Below are 12499 nucleotides of genomic sequence, written 5' to 3' on the forward strand. Positions count from 1 at the left end.
CTTGTCAATAGATTCACTTATTATATGTGAAATTACAGTCAGTACATCAGCTGTAGATCTCTCCAGACGGAAACCATATTGTTTGTCACTGAATAGGTTGTTTTTTGCCGAGTGGTTGACAATTTCTCTATTTAAATTGGATTCAAACAACTTACTCATGACAGAAGATTAATTGGTCTGTACTGTGATGTAGAAAACCGATTTCCACTACTTTTATAAATTGGGCAAAACTAATGAGGTTTTCTAAAGTGTTGGGAAGCATTTCTCCTTTATGCAGCGATTGAACAGCTTTGCAAGAATGGGTGCTAGTTCTGGTTACAGCTTTTTGAGTATTATATTTGAAATATTGTCAAGACTAGTTGCTTTGCTGGCAATTAAGGTTCTTGATGAGTTTGGCAACATTACGAACAGACATGTGGCTGCCACTCAGATTATTTTCAGTTTGGAGAAAAAATTCGGTCAGAGACTGATCGCATAAGTTTGAGTTTGTTGCAGAGTTCTTGGCATGTCAGATGCTGACAAAATCACCTCGGGCCCATTAACGATGCTCAGGATAGAGGAGACACGTATATTTTGGACCTTTCTTAAGCAATATTTAGTCTGGTCAATACTTGATGGGTGATTATATCTGCTAACCAAGAAATTTGCGATTGGGGACTGCTTCTGAGGTTATTTTTTATTTTTTACCCAAACAAGGCATATTGCCACTTTGATGTAGGGGTCTACTATCGAGGACCTAAGTTCCAGGGGTACTATGTAGGGAGTTTAGCAGCAAGATCTGCATGTCAGTACTGTTGGGGAAGCAGGAAACTGGAAGAGAATTCCAAAGCCCTGCCGTTCTGGGGAAGAAGCTATTAGAGGTAAAGGCTTTCTTACATCTAGGGATCTTAACTGTAGGGGTGGGACTTTGCTGCTTGTTAAGGTTTGTCAGGGGTATTTTCTGACAAACACCAAGCACTTGTAGTTCGTCAGAGCATCCACTATTAAAATACTTGTAAAACATTTAGAGGGATGCAACATTTCGTTGGTGGGACAGGGGCTGAAGTTTAGATGACAATTCAGGACCCATTAGATTGGCGACCTCTTTTGGACCTTGTCCAGGAGTGAGAGACTAGTAGCAGATGCACCATCCCAAATGTGACAGCAGTACTCCATACACGGGCGAATGAAGGCTTTGTAGAGGTACAGGATACTTTCAGGCATAAGTAACTTTCTAGCACGATAGAGAGAGCCCACCTTCTTTGCAGCAGCCTTAGCAATGATCTCAATGTATCTATTCCAACTCATGTTTCCTGTGAATGTTAAGCCAAGGAGCTTGAACGAAATGCTCTCAGATGAAATATCTCTAGCCATAGCTATTGGTGGTTGGTAAGGTTTCATGTAATTATCAAAGGAAACGAGCTTTGTCTTTGCAGTTTTGGATGTTACCATCCATTTATGACCCCATTCCACTACAGATTGAAGATCTTCCTCTAGAGTTTCGGCCATTACCTTAGATATGTGCTCATTAGTTTTCCCCACGTGCCTGTTATAGAGCATGGTGTCGTCGACAAATATACCCATCTCAGAGACAATTTTATCAGGTAAGTCATTTATGAATATCAGAAATAATAAAAGTCCAATGATCGATCCCTGAGGTACACCCGCATTTATATCAAATTTTTTGGACGTACGCCCATCGAGAACAACCTGGATTCTTCTCTCATTTAAGAGGGATCTAATTATGATAAGCATTCGTCGAGTGATACCATAGGATTTTATTTTCATGAGAAGACCATCGTGCCATATCCTGTCAAAAGCCTTAGATATATCTAGGGCTACTGCCCTCCCCTCCTCTGCCTTATCCAGTGCTTGGTATAAACGTTCAGAGATTACAGTTAGAATATCTGCAGTAGAACGGCTTGCCTAAATACATATTGGTGATCTGACAGAAGCTTATCAAGTGTAGGGTGGTGGACTAGAACTTGAATAATTAAGGACTCAAATATTTTGACGAAAAGGAGGAGGCTAATTGGGCAATAATTTAATGGGTCAGTTCTTTCGCCAGAGTTTTTTAAACTGGTACCACAGAAGCAGTTTTCCAGCAGTCAGGAAAACAAGATTCATTAAGGCATTTGTTAAAGAGTTTAGAGAGAACATGAGCGACCTCAGCGGAGCATTTTTTAATTGCACAGCTGGGATGAGGTCAGGTCCACATGCTTTGGAGGTGTCTAGGTTTTTTATATCATGTACTTGGGAGCAGGGTTGCGGAGTCAGTCAGAAGGAGTCGGAGGTTTTAGCTGGAGTCGGAGTCAGAATTTTTTATTCGACTCCTTAAGTTCAATAAATTTATTCTTTTACATGTTTGGTTTTACCAGTTTTTTAAATTACATTTTCTAACCAAACAAGACACATTGCTACTTTGATGTAGGGGCTACTATCAGGGATCTAAGTTTCAGGAGTACTATGTAGCGAGTTTAGCAGCAAGATGTTTGTTTACATTATACTTGAACTTCTGCATGTCAGTACAGTTCGGGAAGCAGGAACCCGGAAGAGAATTCCAAAGTCTAGCAGTTCTGGGGGAGAAGCTATTAGAGGAGAAGGTTTTCTTACATCTGGGGATCTCTACTGTGTAGGGTTGGCACTTCGCTGCTTGTCAGGTTTTTCATCGAGGGGGCACAAGAGCTTGTAGTTCGTCAGAGTATCTACCATAAAAATACTTGTAAAACCAGCAGAGGGATGCAACATTTCGTCGATAGGACAGGGGCTGAAGCTTAGATAACAGTTCAGGACCTATCAGGTTGGTGACTCTCTTTTGAACTTTGTCCAGGAGCAAGAGATACTATAGGATTTTATTTTCATGAGAAGACCATCGTGCCATACCCTGTCAAAAGTCTTAGAGATATATAGGACTACTGCCTTCCCCACCCCTGCCTTATCCAGTGCCTGCTATATACATTCAGAGATTACAGTTAGAATATCTGCAGTAGAACAGATCAGACCCAGAAGTTTGTCAAAACAGGGAGCCTCTTTTAGACAAGAGCCATTCAGATCAATTGGGGATCAGAGCATTTATGGTGAAAAGCTAAAAGCTTGGTTTTGGATGCGTTAATTGAATTAACCAGCCACATGTTACCCCCATTAAACCACATGCTGAGAAAGACTCAGAGAGATCTTGGTCGTCGTTGACTTTTGATGTGTTGCTAATGATTGTAGTGTCGTCTGCATATATGTCGACAAATGAATTTAGAATGTGATTTGGAAGATCATTGCTGAAAATAAAGAAAAGAATCAGGATGAGGATGGATCCCTGAGGCACGCCAGCGTTGATACTTCACGCTTCAGACTTTTTACCCATCAACGACTGCTTGTATATCAGAGAAAGGATTCAATCGTTGAGAAGACATTTCCAGAATTTCCATAGCTGGAAATCTTGTGAAGTAAACATTTATGCCAGACTCTAGCGAATACCTTTGACATGTCAAGAGCTATTGCTCTTAAGAGGAAACCCTTGTCAATAGATTCACTTATTATATGTGAAATTACAGTCAGTACATCAGCTGTAGATCTCTCCAGACGGAAACCATATTGTTTTTCACTGAATAGGTTGTTTTTTGCCGAGTGGTTGACAATTTCTCTATTTAAATTGGATTCAAACAACTTACTCATGACAGAAGATTAATTGGTCTGTACTGTGATGTAGAAAACCGATTTCCACTACTTTTATAAATTGGGCAAAACTAATGAGGTTTTCTAAAGTGTTGGGAAGCATTTCTCCTTTATGCAGCGATTGAACAGCTTTGCAAGAATGGGTGCTAGTTCTGGTTACAGCTTTTTGAGTATTATATTTGAAATATTGTCAAGACTAGTTGCTTTGCTGGCAATTAAGGTTCTTGATGAGTTTGGCAACATCATGAACAGACATGTGGCTGTCACTCAGATTATTTTCAGTTTGGAGAGAAAATTCAGAGTTGGAGCATAGGGTTGAGTTTTGCAGAGTTCTTGGCAAAGAGTTTGGCTTTGTCAGATGCTGACAAAATCACCTCAGGCCTGTTGACGATGCCCAGGATAGAAGATAAACGTATATTTTGGACTTTTCATAAGCAATGTTTAGTCTGGTCAATACTTGATGGGTGATTATTTAGGAATACTAAGTGCACAACATCTTTCTGCAAACATTATCATCTTGAAAATCATATCTGCTAACCAAGAAATCTGTGATTGGGGACTGCTTCTGAAGTTAATATTTCCAAGAAATTTCCTCCTCAGCCTTTTTTCCAGGAATACCATATACGGTAGAGAGCCACTTATATACATATGTAAAGTGTATCCACAGCAAGGGAATTTTATTTGAATCTTGACAGATCAGAAGATAGGCAGATACAAGTAAAAATGAAAAAAAAAAAAACGAGACGAGAACATTGGTTATTCAAATACAAATAACCAACGAATCTCAAAAATTCAGAAACTTAATATTATGGGGGAAATTATTTAAATTGCCAAAACACTCATGAATCACAGCCACCAACAATTCTTTGTTTATTAAATTCTCAGAAAATACAGAATAGGTAAATGTAAAAAATGTTTCCCTAAATATTATTTCAATAGTTCATAACCTACACATAACTTTTTCATTAAAATTACCTGTTTTCGATAATTGACTTTTCATTTATTTTTAACTGTTTGCTAGCAAATTAAATATTCAGGGAGAAAAAAAAAATGCAATTTATAATTTTTTTTTTTTTTTTTAAACACATTGATTCTTAGTTTCTTTATGAAGATCATATTTATTTTTACAGAATTGTATTTTACCAATTAAACAATTGACAGAAAAGAGCAGCATCACTTTTGACATGTAGTTGGCTCAACGGGTAGTCATGTCTAGTTATAAAGATGATTGTAACAAAAGCTTCTGTCTTATTAATGCACCCAGCATTACTTGTTAAATTTTTGAAGGTCAAAGCTCATATTTGATGCGACTCTTCATAAATCTAGAGATGGTGCAGACCAAATTGGGGTTTGTCACCATCTCTAAAAAAATTTTTTTATGAAAATTTTTTTAGAGATGGTGACAAAATGGCTTAAATTTTTATGAAAAGCCGCAGCAAAACGATGTGCACCATCCCTAGGTCAACCATCATCATGTCAGGTTTGGTCATGATCAGTCCAGTGGTGTAGGTTGTAGTAGAGTTGAACACACGAATGCTATTTTATATATAGAGAGATTTCTGACGTTATATCTTGACATGTAACACCAATTCTAATCTTTAAACTTTTTATAGAATTTACACTTCGGTTTAATCTAACCTTGTGTGAATTTTTTTTTTCGCACCTTACATCCAATCTTAGACAAAAGAGAGGAACATATCGTGGTTTTGTGAACAACTGCAGTTTATAAAGAACGGAAAATACCAACACACTCAATTGTGCTCTAAACAGAAACATTCATTTTGAATGCTAGCAAATTAAACATGCAGGAAAAAAAAAAAAAAAAAATGTCTTATCACAGAACCTTTTTTTTTTTTATATATATGGCGCCCTTCTGCTTGTGCAGTGATAAAATTTCTCAAATTCATTTGTGATGTTAGGTTGTACAAGGGTGTTAACTTTGGTCAAAATTAGACTTCTTTCTTTAATCAGATTTTCAGTTCTTATTGGAGGCATTCTGATACAAAACTTAAGAACACTCTCAGACACGTAAAATATATTTGAAATTTCAAAAATCGGCCCAGCCATTTCATAGAGAATGAGAATAGAGAATGAACTTCCACGGACTAAATGTCTTTTATATAAGACTGTTGCCCGAGTGTTTGTAGGTGTAGGGTGTTAATGAAAACCTAAGAATAAGCGAAGTAAAAAGAAAACAGAAAAAACGAACGCGGGAGGTATTCAAAACATAAGAATAAAACAAAAAAAAAAAACTAACGTAAGGCAAACGAACGATGTTAAAACAAAAAACAGAAAAACGAACGTTAAAACTACTTTAAAAAATCTGAAAAAAAAATTATTTTTAAATCGGTGGGTACCCGGGTGTTTTTGGGTGTGTGGGTGGTCGGTCTGGGTGGGGGGTGTTAATGAAAACCTAAGAATAAGCGATTTAAAAAGAAAAAACAGAAAAACGAACGTTACGTGAAAAATGGCTTAAATAACCCTGCTTCAATATTAAAAAAAAAAAAAAAAAAAAAAAATCTCACGCCACGATTCGAACCGAAAACATTTAGATAATGACCCAACGTTCTAACCAACTGAGCTAACACAACGTACATGAAATTGTGTCAGTTCTTCAAATATTTAAACTAAATCAGGTTATGACGTCATCTGACGCATGCGTAGAACCGATCTCATGAGAGCACGGTTTTTGCTGACCCCCCCCCCCCCCGCCCCTGTAGAAAAGTGCTGATTTCAGGATGAAAAAATTAACGTTTTTGGCCAATTTTTCAATATTTATCGGGCGAAGGATGGGGGCTTTCATATGATACCAAGTTTGTTAATTTTTGTTCTGTCTGTCGAAAGTTTTTAGCAGACATACAAACACACATTTTCGCTTTTATATATATACTAGCGGGGGGTACGAGCAAGCGCTTCTTTGAAAGAAGCCTTTCGTGGACATCGAGGAAAAGCGAACATACATACACACATACATTTTTGCTTTTATATATATATAGATGATTGATTTAGAGTTATTTCAAATACGCACATCAACCAAATAAATAACAGTTTTGTTATTTTGCTGTGTCTAATGTTAAAATGGTTTACTGGAGATTATACAAGAAAACATAACCTTAAGTTCAAAGTGCAGTATCTGTTCTTAGAAATCAATGAGTCTCATCTTTAGCCCCCTCCCCTAAGAAAATAATCGGGAGGTGATGCCTGGGATGTAAAGCTTTAGAGAAACCTGTATAAGCAATTTTTTTTTTATCAATGATTTTAGATTTATGTAAAATAAGCTCGTCAACCAAATAAATTTAGATTTATGTAAAATAAGCTCGTCAACCCAATCAATTTAGATTTATGTAAAATAAGCTCGTCAACCAAATAAATTGAGATTTATGTAAAATAAGCTCGTCAACCAAATAAATTTAGATTTATGTAAAATAAGCTCGTCAACCAAATCAATTTAGATTTATGTAAAATAAGCTCATCAACCAAATCAATTTAGATTTATGTAAAATAAGCTCGCCAACCAAATAAATTTAGATTTATGTAAAATAAGCTCATCAACCAAATAAATTTAGATTTATGTAAAATAAGCTCATCAACCAAATAAATTTAGATTTATGTAAAATAAGCTCGTCAACCAAATAAATTTAGATTTATGTAAAATAAGCTCGTCAACCAAATAAATTTAGATTTATGTAAAATAAGCTCGTCAACCCAATCAATTTAGATTTATGTAAAATAAGCTCGTCAACCAAATAAATTTAGATTTATGTAAAATAAGCTCATCAACCAAATAAATTTAGATTTATGTAAAATAAGCTCGTCAACCCAATCAATTTAGATTTATGTAAAATAAGCTCGTCAACCAAATAAATTTAGATTTATGTAAAATAAGCTCATCAACCAAATAAATTTAGATTTATGTAAAATAAGCTCGTCAACCAAATAAATTTAGATTTATGTAAAATAAGCTCGTCAACCAAATAAATTTAGATTTATGTAAAATAAGCTCGTCAACCAAATCAATTTAGATTTATGTAAAATAAGCTCGTCAACCAAATCAATTTAGATTTATGTAAAATAAGCTTGTCAACCCAATCAATTTAGATTTATGTAAAATAAGCTCGTCAACCAAATAAATTTAGATTTATGTAAAATAAGCTCGTCAACCAAATAAATTTAGATTTATGTAAAATAAGCTCGTCAACCCAATCAATTTAGATTTATGTAAAATAAGCTCGTCAACCAAATAAATTTAGATTTATGTAAAATAAGCTCATCAACCAAATAAATTTAGATGTAAAATAAGCTCGTCAACCAAATAAATTTAGATTTATGTAAAATAAGCTCGTCAACCAAATCAATTTAGATTTATGTAAAATAAGCTCATCAACCAAATAAATTTAGATTTATGTAAAATAAGCTCGCCAACCAAATAAATTTAGATTTATGTAAAATAAGCTCGTCAACCCAATCAATTTAGATTTATGTAAAATAAGCTCGTCAACCAAATAAATTTAGATTTATGTAAAATAAGCTCATCAACCAAATAAATTTAGATTTATGTAAAATAAGCTCGTCAACCCAATCAATTTAGATTTATGTAAAATAAGCTCGTCAACCAAATAAATTTAGATTTATGTAAAATAAGCTCATCAACCAAATAAATTTAGATTTATGTAAAATAAGCTCGTCAACCAAATAAATTTAGATTTATGTAAAATAAGCTCGTCAACCAAATAAATTTAGATTTATGTAAAATAAGCTCGTCAACCAAATCAATTTAGATTTATGTAAAATAAGCTCATCAACCAAATAAATTTAGATTTATGTAAAATAAGCTCGCCAACCAAATAAATTTAGATTTATGTAAAATAAGCTCATCAACCAAATAAATTTAGATTTATGTAAAATAAGCTCATCAACCAAATAAATTTAGATTTATGTAAAATAAGCTCGCCAACCAAATAAATTTAGATTTATGTAAAATAAGCTCATCAACCAAATAAATTTAGATTTATGTAAAATAAGCTCATCAACCAAATAAATAAAAAACAACCGTTTTGTTGTTATAAATATACTGAATTTAAATTAACGTATAGTTTTGCTGTGTCTAATGTTAAAATGCTTTACTGAAGATTATATAAGAAAAGGTAACCGCAAGTAAGAACGGCTGTCTAAGTAAAATTCAAAAATTTTTAATGTAAAAAATTTGGGAAATATGCCATGCCTATAAAATAAATTATAAGAATTAAATAAAAAAATAAATGTATAGAATAAAATAATAGAAAAATTTAGTGTAAATTTATGTATTTGCTCTGTTACGCAAATGTCGTGTTTACATACGTTTAAACTGAAAAGATGTCACGCTTTGTTTTGTTTAAAACGTTCAGTTTATGTAAAAGCAGCGTCTTCCATCCCTCTCTCTCTCCCTCGATGTCGCATAAACAAAGGTGAACATACTGGAAAGAAAATGGCCGTATGTAAAAAGAAATAAAAATCGTAGCAAGCCTAATTATTTTTTAAGCGAATTTTTTTTTTGTTATGGACTGTCTTGCTCGTAATGTTTCGTCTAACTATCGTATCTAAGTATGTTTAACCTGCTAATAACTGTGGTAAAGTTGTCATAAGGTCTAAATAAATATTTTTATTTGTATGGTACATGCCCATAAGAATCTGTTAATAAAAATATTGAATTCAGACATCGCCATTACCGAGTGGTGACATCACGTGACATGACTAAGTGTTTTTTTAATTACGTATAAATATCATTAGATCATTCCATTATTACTACTTAAATACATTGGAAAAACACCCAGCTAACACCCTTAGACTGGTCCTAATGGACCAAAATTTCGATATTTGTCATCCGGAGGGTGGGGCTTTGATATGATACCAAGTTTGTGAATTTTTGTTCTGTCTGTCGAAAGTTTTTAGCAGACATACAAACGCACACACTCACACACATTTTGCCTTTTATATATTAGACTAGCGAGGGGTACCTGGCGTTGCCCGGGTGTTTGGGGGGGGTTAAAAAAAAACGTAAGTATGAGGATCGAACCCGAACCGTTGAGGCAAAGTTGTGAAAAAAAGAAAAAAAAAACGTGCGACGTTAACAATTGCCCCACCGTGACATGCTTACGGAAACACGTTTGAATTCATTTAATTAGTTGGATTTAGCAGGTGCCCGTTTTAAATGAGGTCAAGTTTTGACTGCGGGATAGTATTCATTTACTGCTGAACGCCCCCCCCCAATGATGTTATAGGAAAAAGACTAACCCACATGCGGCGAGCGACAAATATTGAATATTTATCTTCCCGAAATCGACCAAATTAAATAGACAGGCGAGCTTCGTTGTTAACTGTGAGATATTACGATTTTTATGTGATATAAAAAGTTTTAAAAAGTTGTTAAGCGACCGACCGCTTCTCTGAAAGAAGCCTTTTGTAGACACACAGAAAAAGTGAACACACATACATACATACATTTTCGCTTTTATATTTATAGATATATAGACTAGCAGGGATAGCCGTCATTTCCCGGGTTCACAAATCATAAATAGAAGAAATGAAGTTTCATTTGGATACACCTAAGGATTATTGAGCACTTTTTCATTACTATATGTCGATTCCATCATGGGTAACATCGATACCCCCACCCGAGTATATGAAAGGGGTAGGGCTTTGGTAACTATACTTAAATGTAACAATTTCAAAAACAAAAGACTTTAAAAGCGAAACACGAAAATTTAATCTCATATTTTCGTTTTCAGAGCTCTTAAAAACCTTTAAGTGGTAATTTCAAAGAATTTTTCGAAGGTGGAAAGATTTTTTTTTTCAAAGTCAACTTGTTTGATCTACATTACCAATCTTTTGTAATTAAGATAGGGCACTAATCCTTTGATAAAATGTCATAAAATTTGATTTAATAATAATAAATAAGTAAATAAAATAAATAAATAAAATAAAAATACTTAGTTGATTTATGTGATTTTTTGGAATATGGCAGGTTCGTGCGGTGACAGGTACATACACCATAAAGATTTTCTTGAAAAAAAATTTTTTTTATACGCAAGCACGGATTTTTTTTTTTTTTCGTCCCCAATTTTGTTAGAATAATTTCATTTTTTTCACATAAACATTTACACTCCAGTCAACATCAGCACTGATTAAATACTTCATCTGATCGTTACAATGTTTTTATTCTTAATCATTTTTTCAGAATTCATTTAATTCAATAGTAATCTTCAAATGTTTCTATCTCGACATGACAACTTGTTTCAAATTCTATTTTTTCATATATAAAAAAAAAAATTCAATTCGTTACATATGGAGTTTTTTTTTGTTTTTTTTAAATCTGTCTTGAATTCAAATCAACGAGAAATATTTTTTAAATGTTCATCATAAAAAACAAAATACAAGAGATTTGGGTTTTTTTTTTTATTATTTTGAATGGAAAATCTTTTAAAGAAACTGAATTTGAATTTTTGTTTTGTTCAACATTTTTTTTTTTTTTCAGAAACCAAACAATTCCATGTCTATAAAAACAAAATAGGTTATCAAGGGTGAGATTTGATCATATTTATTGGGGTCGATCTGGAGTTGCCCAGGGGTCAAGGGACTTTCCAAGTTTGGCTTTCACATCAGCAGTGGCATCATCCATTTGTTTCAGCACCTCCTAACAAAACGAAAAGTAGAGTTTTACGATCAAGATATTTTTTCTTTTATAGAATATCAAGTGATACTGAATGTCCTTGGCACAAGAACAAAGAATACATGGCTACTCCAGGCAAGATAGAAATAGAAAGAAAATCGAAAGTTAAATGGATACAAGTAAAAAAAAAAAAATTTAAGCATAAAATATTATACTATTCAAAAGCAAAGTTATTTTTTTTTCATGGCATAAAATATCCAAGTCTAAATACAACCCAAAATATATTTAAACAATCATGAAAAACTTCACATGCATTTCAACTTCTGAACAAATCAGACATTTTTTAATGGATAAACCGAAGAATATATAATCCAACTGATGGATGTTATAAAACATAAAAACAATTTAAAACATTAAGTATAAAAGCTTTTATCTTTCCACCATCAAAATTATGATTCTCACTTCCTTTTCAAAATTAACTTTCTTTGAAAAGTGATTTTCACCAAAAAACTGAAAGGAAAGAGTTACATCAAATCTGTTGCTAAGGTTGCTCGAAAAATGGTTGGATCATTTTATCACTCCTAACGTAATCTTCTACCTGCGTAAAATCTAGGTACGTCCAGAGATGGAATACTGCTGTCAATTCTTTGAGGGGAGAGGGGGCATAGTCGACTTTGCAATCTATTGGCTATCATGTTGCACCTCTACTTTATCATTATGTTCATGTTAGATGTCCAGCTAAGCAGAAATCCTTGGTACCCCTCTAGAAAACATTCACAACAAGAACTTTTCTAGCCACAACTACAAAAAAAAATTTCCTTTCTCTTCTTACTAAAAAACAAAGTTTCTTTCCTAAAATATCCCATCTGTGGAACAAAATCCCACAAGTCTACTTTCAAACAGGGTTGCGGAGTCGGAGGTTTTAGCTGGAGTCGGAGTTGGATTTCTAAATGTACTAGGAGTTGGAGTCGGAATTTTTTATCCGACTCCGACTCCTTAAGTCCCCCAAAAAATTTTTTTTAAATGGTTTTCCTGTTTGGTTTTACCAGTTGCACAATTTAGCAGTTTTTATAATGTCTTGTTCTTATTTTTTTAGATATATCATATTTTGTACTGTCCTGCAATGCTTCTACTTCATCAAGATATTTTGGTTTATCGGATCACTGCAAATCTTGTCTGGACAGCTTTTTTCGCTTTGGTTGTGAC

General features: G+C 33.7%; 1 protein-coding gene across 1 annotated transcript in view; it reads right to left on the minus strand.

Moving 5' to 3' along the window:
• Positions 1-11064: 11064 nt before the first annotated feature.
• The window catches only part of LOC145263669 (aldo-keto reductase IolS-like), a 104306-nt gene continuing 102871 nt past the window's right edge, over positions 11065-12499 (minus strand). Inside the window, exon 8 of the mRNA XM_080120544.1 lies at positions 11065-11317. Coding sequence (XP_079976670.1) covers positions 11222-11317 — 96 coding nt within the window. The 3' untranslated portion in view covers positions 11065-11221. The remainder of the gene's footprint in view (positions 11318-12499) is intronic.

This window comes from Euprymna scolopes, chromosome 39, assembly GCF_053919585.1.
Source record: "Euprymna scolopes isolate OS-2025 chromosome 39, ASM5391958v1, whole genome shotgun sequence".
In the NCBI taxonomy this organism is placed as follows: domain Eukaryota; kingdom Metazoa; phylum Mollusca; class Cephalopoda; order Sepiida; family Sepiolidae; genus Euprymna; species Euprymna scolopes.